The sequence below is a fragment of the Littorina saxatilis genome, linkage group LG8 (genome assembly GCF_037325665.1).
Source record: "Littorina saxatilis isolate snail1 linkage group LG8, US_GU_Lsax_2.0, whole genome shotgun sequence".
NCBI lineage: Eukaryota > Metazoa > Mollusca > Gastropoda > Littorinimorpha > Littorinidae > Littorina > Littorina saxatilis.
In genome coordinates this window covers 54275125-54300124 of record NC_090252.1, presented here as the reverse complement: position 1 = coordinate 54300124, position 25000 = coordinate 54275125, and the positions used below count along the sequence as shown (strand labels likewise).

At 43.6% G+C, this 25000-nt stretch overlaps 2 protein-coding genes across 3 annotated transcripts in view; one reads left to right on the top strand and one right to left on the bottom strand.

The window, feature by feature from the left end:
- LOC138973851 (uncharacterized) overlaps positions 1-25000 on the top strand; it is a 146934-nt gene that overhangs the window by 99757 nt on the left and 22177 nt on the right. The window lies entirely within an intron of this gene.
- On the bottom strand, positions 2901-22101 carry LOC138973849 (osteocalcin 2-like). 2 transcript variants are annotated; one of them, XM_070346560.1, is made up of 3 exons: positions 21932-22101; positions 5928-6065; positions 2901-5187 (listed from the first exon to the last, which is right to left on the bottom strand). In XM_070346560.1, the coding sequence occupies exon 3, from the start codon at positions 5162-5164 to the stop codon at positions 4244-4246; it is 921 nt and encodes a 306-aa protein (XP_070202661.1). In that variant the 5' UTR covers positions 5165-5187; positions 5928-6065; positions 21932-22101; the 3' UTR covers positions 2901-4243. The 2 variants fall into 2 exon arrangements, with proteins under 2 accessions (XP_070202661.1, XP_070202659.1); XM_070346558.1 differs by lacking the exon at positions 21932-22101 and adding an exon at positions 20793-21640.

Below are 25000 nucleotides of genomic sequence, written 5' to 3'. Positions count from 1 at the left end.
TTTGCAGATAGGGAGAGAAGGACGGAAAATGACTGTTTTGTTGTTGTAAAAAGTCCGTTTTGTGCAGGCCCACGTGCTCGATGAGATATTTAAAGATGACATGTTTAAAGGTGGTGGGTGAGGGGTAGCTGACATGTTTAGTGCACCGATGCTTTCTGTTTGCAGCCTTCGTTTCGTTTCGTTTCGTTACGTTCCTGTAACATCTGCACGGCTGACTTTGGCGGGACCTGTTGAAGCTACGCTAACCAGGAGACCGGCTAACCAGGAGACCGGCTAACCAGCGGACCGGCTAACCAGCGGACCGGCTAACCAGCGAACCGGCTAACCAGCGAACCGGCTAACCAGCGAACCGACTAACCAGCATACCGGCTAAGCAGCAGCAGCAGAGATAAAGCTAAGTGCACCATGTCGTACGCACCCCGTTGACCACCGTTGTCTTTTCGTATCTGTGATTTCATTGGAGTAGTGACAACGTGGGGTGTGTGACACCTGCACGAACTAGAGCTTTTCGAACAGAACATTCGCATTTAACTATATTTACACGGGTTCAGCGTGTTACTATAATTTTCGATATACTACTGGCATTTTGTCAGTGAACACTGGTTTTTTTACGTGTTGAGAACGTAAAAGGAACATATTTTGAGTGAAGGCTCGAGGGAGGTGGAGAGTTTATACATAAACAGGCGTCGGAAACTTATACTTTTGTTGACTCTATTTAATTGTATGCCTGCGAGAGTGGATCGTGGTGTGGTTAGTTAATTAGTAGTAATTAACCGGTTCATAATCACCTTAAGTGATATATTGAAACGTGACAGATGTTGCGCTATATAAATGCTCATTTATTATTATTATTATTATTATTATCATTATTATTATTATCAACACCAATCGTTAGGACACAACTACCTAGGGTCGGACCCAAACTACTACAAAGTCACACACAAACACCAATAGTTAAGACACAACTACCTAAGGTCGGACACAAACTACTACAAAGTCACACACAAACACCAATATTTAGGACACTGGGCAAGTGTTCACACACAAATACCTATCAGGTCGCACCCAAACTACTAACAATTATACAAGGGCAGGTAAAACACACTATATCATGAGTTATCTCTCTTGGAAATTATAATGAATTTATTCAAGTACTGCTTAGTCCATAATGACCGTTTTTAAACTGCCACAACTTCTTTAGTTGCATAGGAACAAGATTGTTCTTATACCAAATTGCTCTCTTTGTCTCTCATTCCTACTCCTTTACACCCATGCTTGTCAGGGGCGGACGAGGAGGGGGGCACAGGGGGCACGTGCCCCCCCCCCCCCCCCCGAAAATAAAAATGTAAAAAAAAATGGAAAGCTGATTCTATGACCATTTCTAAGTTCAAATGGCACCAGATGGCACCATTTTGCTTCTTTGGGCCAAACATTTTTTTCGGGGGGGCATGCCCCCGGATCCCCCTAGCAAATTCGGGCGCTTCGCGCCCATCACATTCACTTTCGACTCAAAGTGCACCCCCCCCCCCCCCCCTTACAAAGCAACTGATCCGCCCCTGCTTGTTCTCATTCCTTTATTTTAGTATTTTTCCAAATTACATCTTCTGTTCTATGTCTATCTAAATACGAAAACATCGCCTTATGTATGCATGTTTGAGAACATGGTTTAATAATTTAATATGCAACAATATGAATGTGATACATGCAGGTTGAAAACGACGTTAAACACCAAATAAATAAAGAAAGAAAGATACATGCAGGTATTTGGGTAATAAAAAAACTCTGAAAGAGGAATAATAAAGCAGTTAACCTTTAAAAAAAATACTGACAACAGCGAACCAGTTTTCAGTTATGGAGCAACATTATATTGCCTCCCCAATCCGAGATTCGAACCAGCGCAATGTGCTAACAGACTTCGCTTCTTGTTTCCATTAAGAGATAGAGAGATAATAATACAATTTTATTTCATTTTCAACTCGGGCCACATTTTGGGGCTTTACTCCAGGTTCTCCGGTCTGCCCCCCCCCCCTCCCCCTCAAAAATATTCTAAAAAAAATATAATGTTAACTAGGTTGGGTCTGGTGCACTCCAAAGTTGCGAGTTTGCCTTCGTTGAGAGGGCTGCCCGAAATTTCTCCCGAGGGAGATGAAAATAGAATCTAAAATGTCAACAAACAAACAAAATTCAAATCAAATAAAATAACAAACAAAAACACTATTAAAATTATCAAATAAAAAATCAAACAAAAAACATTAAACAAGGCAAAATAAAATCAAATAAAAAAATTTAAATTTAAAAAATTCAAATAAAAACAAACTAAGTTCAAATCAAAAGTTAAATAAAAATAAAATCAAACTCAAACAAGAGAGAGAGAAGGCAACACAGTGACGAGTTGAAGGGCACAGACTGGTGCCAATGCGAAAATATTTACCTTAGTCAAAGGGAGATAACTGCGATTTCATAAAATTTGCATAAATTTGTTGGTACTTTTATGGGAACCTGTCTTGGTTCAGAAAATGTTGGAGAGTTCCCTGGAACCTTCCCGAAAATCCTGCAACATGTTCTAAGGTTCCCTCCAAAGTTCCGGAAAAACCATCTATATGTTCCTGCCCAAACACCTAGGTTCCCGTATAGACACCTACACACACACACACACACACACACACACACACACACAATCATACACATACTCACAAACACATACGCACACACACACACATACAAACACACACACACACACACACATAAACATACACATACTCACACACACATACGCACACACACACATACAAACACACACACACACGCACACACACACACACACACACACTCAACACACACACACACACACACACACACACACACGTACTTCCATTTCTGAATGTGAACAATATGTGGAGCAAAACTGTTTATACATTAGATAAATAAATGCTCAATAATCCTACAATCAATAAATGCAAAATAAATAATTGAAATTCTCCCAACAAACAGAGATGAAAACCAAAAATATACACAGCAATATTTTGGAGGTGTGAAGGCTTACAGTATATACACAACAGTTATTTCCACCGGATTTTTCTCTCTCGGTTTTTATGTGACATGACCCTCTTCATAAGTGTGTGGGTAACATTATTTTTACGTTTAAAAGAAACAATTTTTGTTTGTTTGTTTGCTTAACGCCCAGCCGACCACGATGGGCCATATCAGGGCGGTGCTGCTTTGACATATAACGTGCGCCACACACAAGACAGAAGTCGCAGCACAGGCTTCATGTCTCACCCAGTCACATTATTCTGACACCGGACCAACCAGTCCTGGCACTCACCCCATAATGCCAGACGTCAGGCGGAGCAGCCACTAGATTGCCAATTTTAAAGTCTTAGGTATGACCCGGCCGGGGTTCGAACCCACGACCTCCCGATCACGGGGCGGACGCCTTACCACTAGGCCAACCGTGCCGGTGTTTAAAAGAATGCTTTGAGTCAATCTCAAGTCTAACTGTTCTCAGAAGAAAAGAACAATTATTTTATCTTCATCTTCGCGTTTTGTCCTATGAGATCAGCGAGTATGACATTGTTTGTACAATATACACTTTAGCAAACTCTACATGAATTTATGTAAATCATTGTTCAACATAACAAGCAAGTACATTTAATGGTGAATGGACAAATATATTTTACACACAAACCAAGAGTATAGAGTAGTTCTCGCATATTTATACACTTGCAACATGATTTTTTTGACACTAAAGATTATAGCCCAGCAGGCAAACCTTACACATACAAGAGAGAGAACAAAAAATCGACATTGTTCAACGCGATCTTAACAGGGCACATTACGTCAACAGGGAATAAATACAACGGAAACAAACCACCATGAGTTTTCACAATCGACAAACACAGATCTACTGCTGAATCTTGTTCAGTCACCAATCAAAGCACCAAAATCAAAGCTATACTGCTTTTCTGATAATATCAATCAAATGAATTACAGATACTCGACAAGTTAGTTGCCATGGATAACGTCAAGACATGTTTTTTGATTGTCCTCAGAATCACGCTCAGCAGGTTTCAGTTCCATAAATGACCAAATGCTTTATCCATTTGTTTTGAACCCGAAACAACTTACAGGTTATGCTTTTCAGCACAGGAATAACGACGGTAGCTATTCACATTTTAAATGAATATCAAAATAGATCGTGGAAGGCATGCCATTTTGTCCATAAACTTTTCATTGGCAGAAGCTAGACATTGGAAGAAGGTTTGGGTTTGAGAGCAGGCTTAGGTTTGATTCCAGGTTTAGGTTTCTGATCTTGTGCCTGGGTTTGCTGCACAGGAGTTGAGTTGTTTCCCTTGGATGTCTTGTCCACTTGAGCATACACATTACTCTGTCCTTCTTCGTCATGTTCAGGAGTGGATCCGTTCCGTTTGGAACTCTTATCAACCTGAGCGTACACATCCCCCGATGGAGCTTGCTGGGTGCTGTTACTTGAGTTGGGAGAATCGGAAGCACCGGTACCTTTACCCTGCGATGAGCTTTTGTTCACGACAGCGTACGTGTTGTCTGCGTTGTCGGAAACAGGGCCACCGGGCGTAGCCTTGCTGGCAGAAGAAGCCGGAGCACTTGATCTTGACATGTCAACGAAGGCGTCAGCACCGTCAGCGCTGTCTCCAGGGTTGCTAGGTGACACAGTGGTGGTGGCAGAGGCACTCTGAACCCCTGGTCCTGACTTCTGAACCACGGCGTACACATCCCCGCTGGGCGCAGCTGTTGAAGAACTCTTGGGACTTCCTTCTGTTGAATATTCCCCAGCATGGTCTTGTACGGGTCCTGAACTTTGCTCCTGTTCCATGCCATCAACTGAAGTGTAGAGGTCGGCATCAGTAACGACGACCGGGGTTGTAGTATTTGTTGGGAAGTCCGACTGGCTGGCAGTGTTCTGTGAAGACTCTCCACCAGGACTTGCTGCAGACGAGAGCGATGCGGTTTGCTGTTCCCCATACGCCATCGAAGAGTAGCCGGCGTCAAACGCGTTGTCAGCATCTTCAAGAGTAGCGGCGTTGTTATCGTTGTTGCTGGTGTCGGTAGGGATTCTCAGGGCGATGCCGGATGGTTTAGAACTGGAAGGTGACGTTGTGTCTGGTTCGTCTCCACTGCCGTACATCGGGTTCACGTGCTCTTCTAATACTGGGAACATACCAAAATCAAATGTGAAATAGTCTGTGGGGTTTTGCTAACTAAAATTGAATATCCCACTAAGGGGTTAGCAGAAACGTACATTAGTAATGAAAACAGGAAATACAACCCCTGATTTTGTTTTCTCAGTCCATCAGTAGGCTACATGTAGTGTTATTTGTTGTTTTAGTAATTTTTCACCACCTATTTTATTCATGTTTTTATTACTTAGTTAGTGGAAGAATCTTTTGTAATGTATGTTTGAAGGTGTATGCTTTTAATTAAGCGTTGTTGACTATGAATGTAGATGTAAATGCTTGTATAACTGTGTTTTAATTTTAAATGTGTCAAGCGCAAAGAGCATAATTGTAAAGTTATGATGTTGCGCTATATAAATGCTCATTTATTATTATATTATTATTATTAAACCAATCACACTCAAGACAATCGATCTTCAAACACAAAGAATGCTGAACAGTAAAAAGCAACAACATATTCTATAATTATGAATCGCTAGTTGCGCACTTGTATACAAGCAAATCGGCAGAACCAATCTCTTGGCAACCGAGAAAATAAGACGCATGAACGAACAGCTGACAATCTCTCCTTCATTTTCCACACAAATCTCCCTAACTGTTGTCTGTTAGAGGAGCGCTCGCGTTTCTCTGTTTATCAGATGTACGTTGCCTTCAGAGCTTGTTCTCATTTGATTATGATTAAAGAATATGCAGTAAACAAGAAGTCACTCTTACCGTTATTGTCAGCGTGAGCCTTTTTCTGGCGTATCCTGCGTCTGACGACCACCACCACAACAATGATGATGATGATGATGACAAGAAAGGCTGCAGCACCACCACCAATGGCTGCAATCGGAACACCATCGTCCTTTTCTAAAGAAAACAAAACATGTGCTTTGTGTGAATGTGGCCAACATACAAGCCACCCACCACCTACCCCTCATTCATACCAACCGACCACTCATCAAGCCAAGCAAGCAAGCAAGCTTGAAGTCAACCAGAAAACGAACTTACTATTCAACTTAAAACATTTAATAACTTACTCAAGCTAAATAACCAACTAACTGTTTGACTTACAAAATACATATATTTTCCATTTATATGGTGTTTGGTAAAATCAGAAGTAATCTAGTTGTAAACTCACTGAAAGGACCATAACAGGCTGTTTTTGGTGTCAAAAACGCGTTCATTTGCGTTTTGGAGTGACTTAGGTTAACCAGACATATGCATGCCGTAGGAAATTGTTTTCTCACCTTCCCTCACAGGGTTTAGTTTATTTCGGAATCGTTTTGGGCCATAATCCGACACATTTCGTGGCTGAAGCGAAGCGTTTTCGCGTTCCGATCTGGCGGCCACTGTATCGCGAACGTCCGCGAGAGTAGGGAAGTGGTGAATTCTGTGTAAAAATTCTGATGACGTCAAAAGCAGTATTCATGGAAGAAACGTTAGCTGCTGAACCTTACAGTTTTGAGCCTGGGGGTTAAAATCAAGGGTCTGCGCCCCCCGTGATTTGTATTTTTTTTTTACAAATCACGTTATTGCTCCCGATATTTTCTTGTCATCTCCAAAGTCAAGGCACAAAAAAAATCCCTTGACTTTTGGGGTAGCGCGACTGTTGATGTTTTGATTTTTGATTTTTGATTACTAGATTGTCCCGTCGCTGGGAAATTCGGGTCACTTCCTCCCAGTGGAAAGCTAGCAACAACAGAGTCGCGCTACCCCAAAGTCAAGGGATCTATGGAATTTTTTCTCTTTTCTTTATCTTCCCATCGCTGGGACATTCGTGTCGCTTCCTCCCAGTGCAAAGCTAGCAACAACAGAGTCGTGCTACCCCAAAGTCAATGAATCTATTAGATTGTTTTTTTCTTTATTGTCCCATCACATTCCACAACTTGGACACATACCACAACTTCGACACATTACCACGTCTTGGTGTTACACGACACTTGAGATTGCCACAAGTTCTCAAACGTCGTATAGTTGTGTTCTTTTATTCTACGTCGCCCGTCTTCGCAGCAACAGAAAACAACTCGTCAAATTGAGTTCGAGGATTTATTTAGCATTCCATACATACAACTGCACATCGTAGCAGAACTCAAATAGAAGCTTTTTTAACATTCAAATCGCGCTGGCATATATAGTAAATACTCAATCTCGAGAATATTCCAGACCGAACACGATACAACTACATTATACGAGCCGTGCATGGACTAAACTAGCGACATTCTCTCTGACGTACATCAAAAGCGCCGACACACTTAATCCGAACGAACGCCACGAACTCACGACTAAAACAGCATGGTAAACAACTTGTTTTGACAGGACTAGAAAGTTCACCTGCATTCTCGTCCACGCATAAATATTATGTTTACAAAATATAATATCGATACTTTCCCACAAAGTACAAATAAGTCAACTACATGCAACACACAAAACTGAACCAAAGCTCAGCAACGGTAGCGTTTCCTAACACTTGGACACATACCCCATCTTGGACACATACCACATCTTAGACGCATACCACAACTTGGACACATACCACAACTTGGACACATACCACATCTTAGACGCATACCACAACTTGGACACATACCACATCTTGGACACATTCCACATCTTGGACACATATCACAACTTGGACACATACCCCAACTTGGACACATTCCACATCTTGGACACATACCACAACTTGGACACATACCCCAACTTGGACACATACCACATCTTGGACACATACCACAACTTGGACACATACCACCACTTGGACACATTACCACATCTTGGAAACATTACCACATCTTGGACACATACCACAACTTGGACACATACCACAACTTGGACACATACCACAACTTGGACACATACCACAACTTGGAAACATTACCACATATTGGACACATACCACAACTTGGACACATTCCACAACTTGGACACATTCCACAACTTTGACACATTCCACATCTTGGACACATTCCACAACTTGGACACATTCCACAACTTGGACACATTCCACAACTTGGACCACAAGCGCGACTCTGTTGCTGCTAGCTTTTCACTGGGAGGAAGCGATCCGAATTCGCCAGCGATATAGAACAATTAAGAAATGAAAAAAAGAATGAAAAACAAATCTAATGGATCCCTTGACTTTGGAGTAGCTGCTAGCTTTCCACTGGGAGGAAGCGATCCGAATTTCCCAGCGATGGGACAATAGGCTGAATACAGAAATGAATGTTATTTTTTTTTATTTTTACATTTTTACAAATCGCGGTTTTAGGTTTGACGTAATTTGTAAAATATGTTTACATTTTTACAAATCACGGGTTAACAGCTCAGTTGGAGGTTTAATTGGTGTCAGTGTGTAGACATACAGGCTGGGGGAGTGGCTTAGGAGCGAGCAGGTATAGCTGTACCGTATCAGCGTCTGTTGCTGGAGATCGTTCTTACTGCGGCGTCCGAGTTGAGACGGAAGTGTCCCATCTATCTGGGTTAATAATCGGGGATTAATGTAGAGTTGTATCCTCTTAGTCAGGTTTGAGGCACAAAGTTTACGAGGGAAAAGTCAAATGTCTGCCAGAGGCAGCCCATGATCACTGTTGAGATTGTAGTTGAAGTTCTATCGGATTTGTTGTTGGTTATGTTGTTGAAGACGTATAATTATGTTCTCGAATTTGAGTTGATGTTGTTGTTGTCATCGTAGATGAAATCAAGGTTGTTACGTGTCAAATCAATCGTGTTCCACCTACTGTTCATCAGTGTAAAGCTGTTGTTGGTGGTGTTGTTGACATTGCAGTTGTTCTTGGTTTTTGAGTTGTTGTCAGTGTTGTTGTCGTCGTTGTAGTTGTTGTAGTTGTTGCCCAATGTTGTACTGTGTTGTGGTTTTTGTTGTTTTTGTGACTGTTGATACAGTTTCGCTGGTTTCTCAACAATGCTGTTGTGGTTGTTGTTGTTGGGGTTGTTGTTGTTGTTGTTATTGTTGATGTAGTTTCGCTGGTCCCCCCCCCCCCCCCCCCCGCGGGTTAGGGGGAAGGTTTTAGTCAAGCAGTATGTAAGAGATGTTAAGTCCTTTGTACTGGAAACTTGCATTCTCCCAGTAAGGTAATATATTGTACTACGTTGCAAGCCCCTAGCTGGAGCAATATTTTGATTAGTGCTTTTGTGAACAAGAAACAATTGACAAGTGGGTCTATCCCATCTTCCCCCTTTCCCCGTCGCGATATAACCCTTCGTGGTTGAAAACGACGTTAAACACCAAATAAAGAAAGTTTCGCTGGTTTCTCAACAATGGTGTTGTTGTTGTTGTTGTTATTGTTGATGTAGTTTCGCTGGTTTGTCAACAATAGTGTTGTTGTTGTTGTTGTTGTTGTTGTTGGTGTTGTTGTTGTTGTTGTTGTTGTTGTTGATGTTGTTGTTGTCGGTTTTTTTTTTTTTTTTTTTTTTTTGGGGGGGGGGGGGGTCCAGCCGATTCATTTTCACAGTCCATTTCTGCTTGAGCCTTGAGTCGGATGGAAACAAATGAAAACTCAAACCTGGGTCCTTTTTTTGCAACTCCGAACATACGGCAGCAGCACACTCTCTCGGAATGATGTCGGGAGTACGCGCGCATCCACGGCTGCAGCAAAGACGCAGACCGAGCGTCGCTACTTTCGCTTCCGATTCCTGCTTGTGACGTCACAGCCAACGGCTTGCCACCGCGGGGATTTTGAAGTCTCGCGTAGCAGACGAATTTGGCCGCTTTTTGAGCATGCATTTTGTGTAAAATCAGACTGATGCAACACAAAACTTGTGGTTTACTGTTCGGTTTTTGCATCTTTAGATGCTTACCTATATCATTAAATCAACCCCAACTGCTTTAGCTGACCTTAAAAAGAGCCTGTTGGGGTCCTTTAAAGAATATGGCAAAATAAATTTGAAAGAAAGTATTAAGCTCAACAGGCATACATCATAGCAGCTACGTCAGTGTATGACCTAACGACCTCATTTTGAATACTGTTAACCTAAACTATACATTAATGTTCTAGGGAGTCAAAAGGCAGACATTGCGATTTCATATATACTGACGTCCAAAAGAAACGCGAAAACTATTATTTATTTTACCAATAATTTGTTTCTGGATTAACAAAAGTTGCGTTATTTTTGGCAGCCAGTATATCAAGACCGATGTCTGAGGAAGGTGTATTGTGAATGTTACCGCATCAGGGCACTTGCAATCCACGTAAAGCCCGAGTTAGCTGAGACATTTTTCTTGTGCAGTTCAGCTGCACGTGCAAGAAAAGCACAACAGCTGATCAGTGAGTGGTGTGCACTGTCACTCGAGGATAAAAATGGCACAAAGTTACAGGTTTCATCAGTCCCTCATTCGACGCTATCACCATGCCAAGACTCACTTCTGCTGAACGCGAGAGAACCATTGGACGTCTGGAGGCTGGGGACACGCCGGAAGCCGTGGCTGCGACTTTCCAATGTCACATATCACCATTTATCGTCTCCTGCAGCGGTTTGTGATAACTGGCTCTACTGTTGATGCCGAGCGAAGCGGCAGACCCCGAGTGACAACGCCAAGGCAAGATCGGCACATTTTCCGCAGCCATGTTGCACATCCCTTCAGAACAGCTGCAGAAACAGCCAGAACTGTTATAGGGACACACCAGGCACCCATTTCTAGGCAAACGGCCAGCCGGCGACTGCGCTTCAGGGGGCTGAGGAACTGCCGTCCAGCCAGGGGACCCGTCCTCACCGTGCGCCATAGACAGGCACGCCTGCATTGGGGGCAAGGCCACCTCAATTGGATCAATGTTCGCTGGCAGAACGTGCTTTTCAGCGATGAAAGCCGTGTATGCATTGACCATGCCGACGGGCGTGTTCGGGTATGGAGAAAAAGTGGTTACCGCTATGCTGACAACTGTGTGGGGCGCCATCGGCTACAACCAGGTGCTAGGTCCCGTCATCTTCCAAGGCCTGGGTCCTGGATCCGGAAAGGGCGTAACAGCGCAGCGCTATATGGATCAGGTGTTGCACCCTCATGTGCTGCCCTTTTTTCAAGCCCATGGAAACTGGGTTTTCCAGCACGACAACGCGCGCCCCCACACCGCCAGGGCCACTCAGGATCTCCTGCACCGCTCAGGCATCCAGGTGATGCCTTGGCCAGCGTTATCTCCTGACATGAACCCTATTGAGCAATTTTGGGACTTGCTCCAGACACAGCTCAACAGGGTGGTCCCAAGGCCCACAACTGTCGCTGATCTTGATCGGGCCGTCCGGCAGGCCTTGACCAACATTTCCAGGCAAGCCAGCAACACGTTGGTCCGCTCAATGCACCGCCGATGCCAGACCGTCATCGATGCTAATGGGGGCCACACACGCTATTGACTGTTCTGTTAAGCGCTAATAACGCATCGTCTCCGCAACCTTACTGTGTTATGGACCATAAGTCAGTGTTCTACTCTACCAAAAATTGGACAATAATAATGACATTTGAATTTTTGTACGATTTTTTTATAAGGCAATAAATGACACCAGACACTGTTTTTCGCGTTTCTTTTGGACGTCAGGATACTATCGGCACAAAATAATAAAAGTGATTGTGCATGCCGATGTGGCATGCATTCACCTACTTTTTGTTGTAATTACGTTTGCTCAAGTCATTGCACGATGTAAAAAGAAGTAAACCGTGTTTTTATCGTGGCACCTTGTTGTGACCCGTTTTGTGGAGCGTTAATATTTTTACGTGAGATTCACGTGCTCCTTGTTCAGTTGTTGTGACCTGGTTTTGGTCGGAGTGTCACAAACTGCGTCGTTTAGTTCTAGAACACCGTGAGATTCACGTGCTCTTTTCCGTGTTTTGATTTTGAGGTGAGCCCTGCGAATCTGCGTTGCAAGTTTTAGAATACGTGTGACTCACGTGTTTTTAGCTTTGTGATGTCAGCTAGTTCCTTGTCTTCTTTCTGTTAAATATACCGTTTTAAGTTTTGAGCATGCACGGAGTGCGTGATCGGTTACTGATTGGTTGTAAAATAGTAGTTTCACCCGATTCTGTCTTAGGAATGTTGTTGGTTGGTCAATCCGGTGACCTTTGACTTTTGAATAACTATTCCATGTTAGGTTTTTGTTTCCATAAATACCGCTGCTTGACTCCTGTCTCGTCAGTCGATCTGAGGGTTTTAGGAAGCGTTTGGTTTTGATGTAAACGTATGAAGGTTAGCAAGTGAACCAACGGAGTGTTTCTTATGTTTTAACGTCAACGTAATGTTCTTGGAGACAGTTGTTTCTCAAGTGTGAATCGTTTTGTGCCCTTCGTTTGTGAGGCAACACGTTTTGGTACTGCTGGTCAACCCACACAGCGCATAAGGTAATTTTGTCGTTACTTGTTTGTGTTGTGTTTTGGTCGCCATTTTGTAATGACTTTGTGAGTTGTTTATGTATAACGTGAGTTGAAAGTCTGACTTGTTGTAGTGTTTCTTTATTGTGTGTTCAACTGTTCTAGTGTTGTGAACGTACAGCAATGTTTTGTAGACGCTAGAAAGTCGCTAATGTTTATAATGATAACTTGTGTTCTGTGGTTAACGAAGTTCGAAGTGAAACGTTTTCTCCGACTTTTTCAGCCTTACGTTAAAAGAATTTAGGTAAAAGAAGCTTGCGGTCTGTGGTGATCGTTTGTAAACGGGCTTATTTCTTGTAACGTTATTGAGGGAAAGTGGATGAGTAAATATCTTGTTTGTGACTTTGATTAACGCAGGAACGTTGTCGTTAGACTTTTTTGGTATGACAGTTTGCTTTGTATTCCTGGCCTGATGAGTCAACGTTTTGTATTTTTCTGAAAGTAGCCATTTTGGTTTTAAACGTATGTATGCTAAGTTTCTTGAGTATTCTTAGTGCTTATGGTATTGTTGAACGTACGGAACGTAATTCTTTATTGTTGTTGAACGTACAGAACGTAACTCTTTATTGTTGTTGAAGGACTAACCAACGAGTGTGTGGTAATTGTAACTTTCTTGTCTGTTTGTCTTTGCCTGTCTTGTGATTGTTTATTTTTCTTGTTTTTACTTCTCGTGTCTTGTTAATGCATTTGATACTTTTGCCATGTCTAATAATTTGTTTTCTTTTCTCTTTTTCTTTCTGTCCATAAGTTTTTTACCGCAATACGTAGTATCGCAATACGTAGTATCGCATTACGTGGTACTGTAACTATATATCTATACATTACTGATCCCTAGTGTCAGATGTAAAATAATAAACCAGTACTTTTGCGCGTTATCGCTTGTAACCTGTGTTTGTCATTTCGTATGAACAATATGTAGTACCAGCCTCGCTCACGAAGGCGCGCACAGTAAAAAACTTAGCTGCTGACGCCCAGTGAAAGAACTTTAGCTAAAGTAAACAAACTTAGCTGAAGTCCAGCCAAGTGAATGTAAAGAACTGTTGTTATTGATGCTCAATGAACGTAAACGTAGCTGTTGATAACCAGCAAAAGACTTTATTGTTACCTGTCACTGTGTTAGTGAACCATAGTTCGACATAGATCAACTTGTCGGTTAGAGATCTTCCTACTCCGTATCCGGCGCATTTTTTGTGACTTTTGTGTATTATCCCAAACGACCCTCAGATCGATTCATTTTACTTTTTAAACAGATAAACCTTATGTAGGTTTTTAGTGCTTTTGAATAAGCGAACATTGTAATGGAGGAGATTCCAGCAGATAAACCATTGGAAGCTTCAGGTTATGACATTAACGGCGATGAAGATGAACATTCTCAAAGGCCTAGGCGTGACATTAAGCCTACTGAAAAAGGTAGAGATTACCAGATTGAGATCAAAACTAGAAACTTTGCAAGACAACGAACATTCTTGGAACGAGCAATCGGTGAGGTAGTAACAGAGCTTAACCAAGAAACTCCTAATCAAGAGTCGTTAACCAGTCAGAAACAAATTGTTTTGAGCATGTACAAGGATCTTGGTGACATAGAGAAAGGTCTTCGTAGTATTGGTAGCGGTGAAACCATTCAGGAAAGTTGGGATGATGTTCAGAGAACAGTTCAGAACATTATGTTTGACATTGATCAAGCTCTTGTCAGACAAACGACTAGTGTGCAGGTGGCTAAAGAGCCTACTTCCAGGCATAGCAGTGTTACACCTAGCGTTGGGTCATCCACCCACAAGTTAGCCAGTGTTAAGACTGCCAGCCATAAAGCAGCTAGCGTTACGTCAGCCATCCACAAGTCAGCTAGCCACAAGTCAGGTCGCAGGAGATTAGGCAGCCAGCAGCTTCTCGCGCCGAGTCGCTCCGTTCTGGAAGTGTTAGCTCTGAAGACACTAAATTGGCTCTTAAACTAGAGGCTGCGACCCTGGCCATTAAAGTGGAAGGTGACGCTATTAAAGAAGCTCAGCTTAGTGAACTGGACCTGTTACAACAAAAGGATGCTGAGAGAACAGCAGCTAGGCAGACCGAAGAAGCAGATAGGCAGGCTAAAGAAGCAGCTAGGCAGGCTAAGGAAGCTGAGAGAACAGCAGCTAGACAGGCCGAAGACGCAGCTGAAGCAGCTCTTGAAGATATTAAACAGAAAAAGGCTTTGAGACAAATTCAGTCCACCGAATTGAAAATTAGCTTAAGAGAACAACAAGCTATGTTACAAGTATTGGAACAAGGTGAATCCGTTCAGCAGGATCTCCCTGATCTACCGTCAGTTGATTTGTTGAACACTAGGTTCCACCCTCGTCCTTTCGTTCCCTTGTATAGTCTTGTAGCCCCTCCTCTAAACAATGAACAAACAGCGATAGGAATAGGGACAGGTGCTGCCGTCATTGCTGACCAAGGGACACACCAGCCAGCCTTGGACGCCGCGTCTGTTCCTGTCTGCCAAGCTGCCTTCATTGCTGATCAAGGGACACACCAGCCAGCCTTGGACGTCACGTCTGTTCCTGTCTGCAACGCCGCCAGCACCCGTGACATCTCTACTGTCAACGCTGCTGTCACCAACTTCGTCGCAGGAACCACAACGACTGAGCCACGACAGCACGCGTTACCTGTCGTGGACCTCGTCGTTGGAGTCAGCGCCTCTACAAGCGCCGCTACTACCAACAACGCCACCTATGAGGCGTACGGACCTCAACGTAGAGAGGATGTCAACGCCCCCCATCACGCCGGAACGAGCGCTCCTTTCGTCCGTCAGGAGCCCTTCACACCCAACTACACGACGGCTGCAACTACATCCTCCATGCGGCCTACAGCGCTGCTGACCACACTGCAGCACCCTCTCGGTGCGTACGCTGGTCAGCCGCCTCTGCACAACGTTGGACACTCAACGACAAGCGTCACAGGCTCTCGCCCGCCTGATCTCGACCACACAGGTTGGTCCTATCACCTACCAGAGACAAGGGAAGGTGATGAGACGCAAGAACGACACACCTACTTCCCAGAAGAACGTCACCAACGCATGGACCACAGACGTTTTCAAGTTACCCCACCCTGTTTCCCCTATGATACCCACCTACATCCCAAACCAGAGCCTTTCGTGCCCACATTCCTGGACCCACATCAGACCACCCCCAAAGTTATTTGGGGAAACGAAAACGCAAGGCCCCCTGCGTACATGAACTTTGACAAGGAATGTCATGCAGATCGTCCATTTGTCTCCTACCCCCCGTCTGCGTACTACCAACGTCCACTTGCTACTCCTGCCAAGCAGGACACTCCTATGGACTCTCTCGCCAAAACCCTATCAGACGCTCTGATGATCAACCGTTTGCCGATGCAGGAGCCGTGCATTTTTGTTGGTGACCCTCTCCAATATCCAATTTGGAGGTCGTCGTTTTCGTTCCTCATCGAGAGACAGAACATAACCAGCAGTGAGAAGTTATTGTATCTGCAACGGTACATCGGAGGTCAAGCAAAGGAGGCCGTGACCGGCTTCTTTCTGCTGAGAGAAGGTGATGCCTACGAGAGAGCCATGGAAGTGCTGGAAAATCGGTTCGGCAACTCATACGTCGTTTCGCAAGCTTTCCGGACCAAGCTGGACGAATGGACCCCAGTCAAAAGCAAGGATCCCAAGGGACTCAGAAGTCTGGCCGATTTCTTGCAGCAATGTTCCGTTGCTGCCCAGGAAGTTGGTGGACTGAGCATCCTGGATGATGCCCAGTACCTACGGAAGATCGTCGGAAAGCTCCCAGACTGGATGAGTCACAGATGGTCTAGAACAGTTGCTCGAACTAAGGTTGAAAAGAAGAGGTATCCTCTGTTCAATGAACTCGTGTCGTTCGTTACTCTCGAAGCAGACATTTCTAACGACCCTGTTTTCGGCCTGACAAGTGCATCGGGTACACCAAGAAAGTTCACAACGAACTTGTCAACCCTGACAGAGGATGTCACCGCATGTCTGCACTGTCAACTTCCGGACCATGACGCTGGGACATGTAAGGAACTCATAGTGAAGCCTCTGGTTGAGATACGAGATTTTCTGTTCAAGAACCGTATCTGCTACGGATGTCTCAGAAGTAAGGATCACCAGAGCCGTCAATGTATGCAGAAACAGACGTGCAAGAAGTGCAAGAAGGCTCATCCCACTTGTCTTCATGATGACAATTTCAAGTATCAGAACAGTATGAGTGAAAACAAAGGGGCGAGTGAACACAAGAACAATTACCGTACCTCTGCTGCTGACGTTCAAGAGCCACTGTCATCGTCGACCCCTACGGTGTCTGCTCTTAAGGCCAGCGAGGAAAACAGCATCGGTTTCACGTCTATGATCGTTCCCGTTCTCGTTTCCAGTGACTCTAACCCCAACGTAGAAGTGCTGACGTACGCACTACTGGACACTATGTCCAACGCCACTTTTGTAGTGCAGTCAGTGGCTGAAGAAGTTAAAGCCAAATCGCAGCCGACTACACTCAGGGTCTCCACACTGACTGAGGACAATGCTGTGGTCTCCGGCAGGAAGTACTCTGGATTGCGTGTCCGCTCTCCTACCTCCTGTGAGTTTGTCAGGCTCCCTTCTGCCATCTCACGACCTTATCTGACCGTTGACCCCACTCATATCCCCACCTCAGAGACTGTCAAAGCTTACCCACATCTCCAACACCTGTCTCCTAAACTGCCCCCCTTGTACCCTGACTGCGAAGCAGGCCTCCTCATTGGCTACGACTGCGCTGAAGCCCTCATGCCCCTAAACGTTGTCCAAGGACTGCCATTCGCAGTAGAGACTAAGTTAGGTTGGAGCATCGTCGGCAAGGCACCGCATTCCGTCGCCTTTGATGGCATAGCCTCGTCCATGCGCGTCATCGTCAAGCCAGGATCGAGGGAAGAAGAACGTGTAGCTCACGTCTACAAGGTACAGGTGGACGAAGTCTCGTGTACTGACCCATTACATGTTATGGAAAGAGACTTTGCAAGTGACTCAGGATCCATGTCCCAGGACGATGTAAAGTTTGCGAAGATCGTGAAGGAAAACGTGAAGATCAACGAAGCTGGTCACTACGAGATGCCCTTACCATTTCGACCAGAGAAACCGTCCCTCCCCGACAACAGAGGTGCCGCAGTCAAGCATCTGAAGGGCCTGAAACGCCAGAAAAAACAAGGGTACCGTGATGACTGCGTCAAGTTCATGACATTAATCTTGTACGGGCTGATCGTGACGTATTTTGCCTCTAGGGCAATCCACATTGAAACCCTGGATGACATGTCAAGTGATTCCTTCATCAACGCCCTACGCATTGTTGTCTCCATGCGAGGAAACATATCACGCATTCGGTGTGACAAAGGAACGAACTTTGTAGGTGCATGCAATGAGTTCAAACTGGCATGGAAAGAGATGGACTCTGAACGACTGACATCAAAGATGCTGGAAAGCAAATGTGAGTTCAAGTTCAACCCCCCTGCAGCTAGTCACATGGGTGGCGTTTGGGAGCGTCAGATCCGGACGATACGCAGCATCCTGAATGGTCTTCTCAGAAGATCAGGCCAGCGTCTCACTACCTCATCACTTCGTACGTTCCTATACGAGGTGATGGCCATCGTGAACAGTCGACCACTGTCTGTCGAGTCATTGGAATCGGCAGATGGACCACGCCCTTTGACCCCCAACCACGTCCTCACCATGAAGTCAGGTGCCATCCTTCCGCCCCCTGGTGTGTTTGAAGATCCAGACCTGTACGCCAGGAAACGTTGGCGCTGTGTCCAGCGGATGGCAGACGAATTCTGGCTGCTATGGAAGAGCCAGTACCTTTCACTTTTGCAGAAACGTCGTGTCTGGCAACGTCCCCAGGCAAACGTACAGGTGGGAGATGTTGTTGTCTTGCATGACCAGAACTTGTGCAGATCAGAGTGGTGCATGGCTCGTGTAGTCGAAGTGATGCCGGGATCTGATGGACTGGTCAGACGAGTGAAAGTGCATGTTGGAACAAAGGCTCTAGACAATCACGGCCGTCCCACTGGTGATAGTCGCATATTAGAGCGACCTATTCACAAAATGACTGTGTTAGTAGATCGTGAAAATCACAAAGACAAAGCTGTGTAAGCGAACTGAAAGAACATTGAACTTTGGAGTGTGTTTCCAATTTGACAGTTGTAGATTGTTGCAGTTTGTTTTTATACCAGATGATGTAACGGACATTTATGTTTTAAGTGGTGCGTTCTTTTTATGCCGTCGAGTAAATGACTAACGGCATTTAGTTGAAACGAGATGTGTTGAAACACTGAAAATGATTGAACCGTAATATTGCTGTGTAAATGTTTTGCAACACAATGGTTTTGAGTTGTAAATTTGAAATGTCTAAATCTGCGTTATTCTTCTTTTGATATAAGGAATGTGTTTGTACAAAGGTTTTTTGAAGTAAATTATATTAATATAATTTCCGGTGGGAGTGTGCATGCCGATGTGGCATGCATTCACCTACTTTTTGTTGTAATTACGTTTGCTCAAGTCATTGCACGATGTAAAAAGAAGTAAACCGTGTTTTTATCGTGGCACCTTGTTGTGACCCGTTTTGTGGAGCGTTAATATTTTTACGTGAGATTCACGTGCTCCTTGTTCAGTTGTTGTGACCTGGTTTTGGTCGGAGTGTCACAAACTGCGTCGTTTAGTTCTAGAACACCGTGAGATTCACGTGCTCTTTTCCGTGTTTTGATTTTGAGGTGAGCCCTGCGAATCTGCGTTGCAAGTTTTAGAATACGTGTGACTCACGTGTTTTTAGCTTTGTGATGTCAGCTAGTTCCTTGTCTTCTTTCTGTTAAATATACCGTTTTAAGTTTTGAGCATGCACGGAGTGCGTGATCGGTTACTGATTGGTTGTAAAATAGTAGTTTCACCCGATTCTGTCTTAGGAATGTTGTTGGTTGGTCAATCCGGTGACCTTTGACTTTTGAATAACTATTCCATGTTAGGTTTTTGTTTCCATAAATACCGCTGCTTGACTCCTGTCTCGTCAGTCGATCTGAGGGTTTTAGGAAGCGTTTGGTTTTGATGTAAACGTATGAAGGTTAGCAAGTGAACCAACGGAGTGTTTCTTATGTTTTAACGTCAACGTAATGTTCTTGGAGACAGTTGTTTCTCAAGTGTGAATCGTTTTGTGCCCTTCGTTTGTGAGGCAACACGTTTTGGTACTGCTGGTCAACCCACACAGCGCATAAGGTAATTTTGTCGTTACTTGTTTGTGTTGTGTTTTGGTCGCCATTTTGTAATGACTTTGTGAGTTGTTTATGTATAACGTGAGTTGAAAGTCTGACTTGTTGTAGTGTTTCTTTATTGTGTGTTCAACTGTTCTAGTGTTGTGAACGTACAGCAATGTTTTGTAGACGCTAGAAAGTCGCTAATGTTTATAATGATAACTTGTGTTCTGTGGTTAACGAAGTTCGAAGTGAAACGTTTTCTCCGACTTTTTCAGCCTTACGTTAAAAGAATTTAGGTAAAAGAAGCTTGCGGTCTGTGGTGATCGTTTGTAAACGGGCTTATTTCTTGTAACGTTATTGAGGGAAAGTGGATGAGTAAATATCTTGTTTGTGACTTTGATTAACGCAGGAACGTTGTCGTTAGACTTTTTTGGTATGACAGTTTGCTTTGTATTCCTGGCCTGATGAGTCAACGTTTTGTATTTTTCTGAAAGTAGCCATTTTGGTTTTAAACGTATGTATGCTAAGTTTCTTGAGTATTCTTAGTGCTTATGGTATTGTTGAACGTACGGAACGTAATTCTTTATTGTTGTTGAACGTACAGAACGTAACTCTTTATTGTTGTTGAAGGACTAACCAACGAGTGTGTGGTAATTGTAACTTTCTTGTCTGTTTGTCTTTGCCTGTCTTGTGATTGTTTATTTTTCTTGTTTTTACTTCTCGTGTCTTGTTAATGCATTTGATACTTTTGCCATGTCTAATAATTTGTTTTCTTTTCTCTTTTTCTTTCTGTCCATAAGTTTTTTACCGCAATACGTAGTATCGCAATACGTAGTATCGCATTACGTGGTACTGTAACTATATATCTATACATTACTGATCCCTAGTGTCAGATGTAAAATAATAAACCAGTACTTTTGCGCGTTATCGCTTGTAACCTGTGTTTGTCATTTCGTATGAACAATATGTAGTACCAGCCTCGCTCACGAAGGCGCGCACAGTGATACCTTCGTTTCCTTCTCCATCAGTCGAAGTTTGTACTAAAGAAATAAAATACAATTGTTTTATCATTTTCCCAACGTTTTTTCCCTGCAGTTTGTTACGGATTACAAAGTTGATTCCAAAAGCACTTTTTAAACGCAGTACCGGTAGACAAAGATCGAGCTAGAACCCCACTGAGTACATGTAGTAGAATACAAAGGAATCCCTGCGTGTATTTCTTAATGCACAAAAAGACCCAACTTTTGGAAGTAGCGTTCAGAAAAAAAACTAAACAAAAATGGGAACTCCTGTTTAATCCCTGAGAAGATGAAGATATATTAAACTCATACAAAGTCACAGAAAATATACTTGATAGTCGACTTGTCATATAATTATTGCAGCGTCCCCAACGTCAAATCCCAAACGCAACCCTATACTTGTTATACTTGGTGATATTATGTCTGGTAATAAAACCATTTCTGTCTTTCTCTTTTTGTTTTTACTATGCAGGCATGAGACCAAGGGTAGGGCGGATGGTGGCGAGAGAGGTGAAGGGACGGGGAATGTTTACAGTGCCGTGTGCCGGGTTGTGAGCAGTGCCCGCCAATGTTTAGCTCAGGCACCGTCGCGACAGACGCGCCGTAGTTCTATGCAGGACAATGCAGCGCACTATTCTGGCCATCTGGTCAACTGCCGTCCTCATCTCTAAGGCAGATTGATACCAAGAGGCGTAAGTTACACCCGCCGTAAGGCTCAGGCATTGTCAAACGCTCGACTCAAGTGTATATGCTAACAAGTGTGTCCCTCTTCGCCCGGCTCACAATTGTCTTGGCCTTACCGTTTGTTATTTTATTATTTTTTTTTTAATGAAAACAGCTAACTTTTCCGGCCATGCTACTCAGCTGCCTTCTATGTTGTGCCAACTAAGAATATAATCTAGAAACATGTACACATAGGGAAATTAACACACACACACACACACACACACACACACACACACACACACACACACACACACACACACACACACATCGACACACACACACACAAACACACACACACACTCACACACACACATACACACACACACACACACACACACACACACACACACACACTTACACACATACACACATGCACAAGTTCATTTAAAGTATTTTACTACCTCCTGTTGGTGTCTGAGGAGTAGCTGAAGAAATCGACGTGGAACCTAAAGAAGACACAACCAGATTCAACGTCAATCCGCGAAAGCATATCTACGGTATACTGTTTGAGAAGATAAACATGAAAATTACAAAGTTAACTGCGGCAACAAGCAATTGGTTTAAATACCGTTCGAAAAATGAACAACAGTCAAAGAATGCATTAAAGGCTTCCGAGCGTTGTTTAACTCAAAATGCGTGATCACAGTGGGGGAGGGGGGGGGTGGTATTTGGTGCACACAAATTGAGACGAATTCAAACAAACGAACAAAACAACAGAGAATCAAACAAACAAACCAAGTGTAAGCAAGCATGCACGCACACACTTACACACACACACACACACACACACACACACACACACACACACACACACATTATACACACCCGCACACACACACACATTATATACACCCACACACACACACACACACACGCACGCACGTACGCACACACATCCACATCCACACACACACACACAGACACACACACACACACTCAGCGTGAGAGAGAGAGAGAGAGAGAGAGAGAGAGAGAGAGAGAGAGAGACAGGCACAGACAGACAGAAAGACAGGCATACAGACAGACAGATTGATTGACTTGCTGACTAACAGGCTGAAATACAGACAGACAGACATAGATACAGTGGGACAGAGAAAGAGAGAGAGACAGAGAACAAAACGAATGTACGCATTCCCAACCACACGCGTCCAGACAGAAAAAGGATACCTCGGCTTGGTCCATTAGGAGATGATGTGGATGAAACAGGGTTTACAAAAGGTAGGAAAAGAGAAAAAGAAAATTATGTAGAAAGCAGTTAACAGACAAAACGGTTTTAACAGAAACTTAAGCGCATATAGCTCAGTTGGTAGCGCGCTGGATTTGTATTCAGTTGACCGCTTTCAGCGTGAGTTCGATCCCAGGTTCGGCGGAAATTTATTTCACAGAGTCAACTTTGTGTGCAGACTCTCTTCGGTGTCCGAACCTCCCCCCGTGTACACTACATTGGGTGTGCACGTTAAAGATCCCACGATTGACAAAAGGGTCTTTCCTGGCAAAATTGCTTAGGCACAGTTAATAATTGTCTACCTATACCCGTGTGACTTGGAATAATAGGCCGTGAAAGGTAAATATGCGCCGAAATGGCTGCAATCTACTGGCCGTATAAAATTTCATCTCACACGGCATCACTGCAGAGCGCCTAGAACTGTACCCACGGAATATGCGCGATATAAGACTCATCGATTGATTGATTGATTGATATTTAAGGTGTGATCTGTATCTGGAGTTGTGAATTATTTAAAAACAATTTGCTGTGTTCTACTCCAAACGTTCTCCAGCAGTTGATGATGTCGAGAGCACTAGGACAAATAGAACACATAAAACATGGTTTTACCGTGTGTGTGTGTGTGTGTGTGTGTGTGTGTGTGTGTGTATGTGTGTGTGCGTGTGTGTGTGTGTGTGTGTGTATGTGTGTGTGTGTGTGTGTGTGTATATGTGTGTTTGTGTGTGTGTGTGTGTGAAAACAAGTTCAATCCAGGCGAAAGTTACTTCCTGTTAGTGTGCGCTTGTATTTATGATCTAGACGGGGCAGAAACACTCTATATTACGAAAATGCACATACTTAAAAGAAACTTCAAGATAACCATGCAACTGCGTGACGTTACCCTCTTCAGTGAAGTCGAGTAAACCCTTTTGCTTTCCTCTGAGTCATTTTATACTTGACTTTCTAAAGGTGTCTCTTACCTATTTTTCAATTCTCATCAGGCAGACAGACAGACCAACAAGGACACAGTCAGAAAAACAGCCTGAAAGACAAACACACACACACACACACACACACACACACACACACACACACACATAAACACACACACACACACACACACACACACAAAAACACACACACACACACACAAAAACACACACACGCACGCACACACACACAAACACACACACACACAGAGACACACACACACACATACACACACACACACACACACACACACACACGTAATGTTACCATGGATGCTTACCTGTAGTTGCTGTACCATGCGTTGTCACTGCCGTTGCCAAAAAATGGCAGAAACACTATAAACTACTTGTGCATAAACAGTCTTGTTTTAAAGAAAGAACCATAGCAACACAATAAACTCAGTTAGCTTATTTTGACTCACATGTCACGTGTCCATCAATTCATCAATTCGCCCACCAATCAATTAATCCGACAATAAACCATCAAATCAATCAATCACTCAACAAGTCAAAAAATATAAATATGAATGATAAATGAATTGACAAGATCTGAGTCCGTCAAGTTTCGTGGTACTATCTTATCATCAAAATTGCTAATCGCTTTTTAAATACTTACAGGCGAATGTCACGTTGCACGTATAATACACGTTAGATGTGTCATCGCCAACAGAGCAGATCACAGTGCCGGTTACAAGCCACCTCTGGTGGTTGTGAACGACGGTCAGCACACTTGTCTCGTTGCTTCTGGACACTTTGAAGTCTTTGTTGTTTGGGTTGCACGGCTGACTGGGTGGATCACATTTAAGCGATAATGTCACAGTACTGTTTGGTCTCAGGATCCAAAAGACTGCTTCATTGATAGGGATATTTTCACACGTAAAATATACTGGTTGACCGTCATCAGGAATGTGTCCTTGTCTTTGTGCTTGTCCTCCGGATTGTGGGCATTCGCTGATAGAAACGTTACCTGAAACGTTACCTGAAACGTTACCTGAAACGTTACCTGAAACGTTACCTGAAATGTTACCTGAAATGTTACCTGAAACGTTACCTGAAACGTTACCTGAAACGTTACCTGAAACGTACCAAAGAATCAGCAAACCATTTTGAAGCTATAATTATAGTTCGAATGAATAAGAATGGAAACAAGTACCGTTATTAAAGTAAAGCAAAAGGGAACAAATGTAACAAAGAAACATTGATATTGATGCAATGAACCATTCAACTTTATGAGTTTCAATGGGCTTACGACTCTGCCCGCATGTTGTACATTACGG

Bases quoted from the DNA above. Each gene is read 5' to 3' on its own strand.
- LOC138973849 (XM_070346558.1), bottom strand. From the start codon at position 20,856: ATGATAAAACAATTGTATTTTATTTCTTTAGTACAAACTTCGACTGAT. The intron at 6,066-20,792 runs GTATCACTGTGC...TGTTTTCTTTAG, and splicing joins TGATGGAGAAGGAAACGAAG to AAAAGGACGATGGTGTTCCG. The intron at 5,188-5,927 runs GTAAGAGTGACT...GTATGTTCCCAG, and splicing joins GGCTCACGCTGACAATAACG to TATTAGAAGAGCACGTGAAC.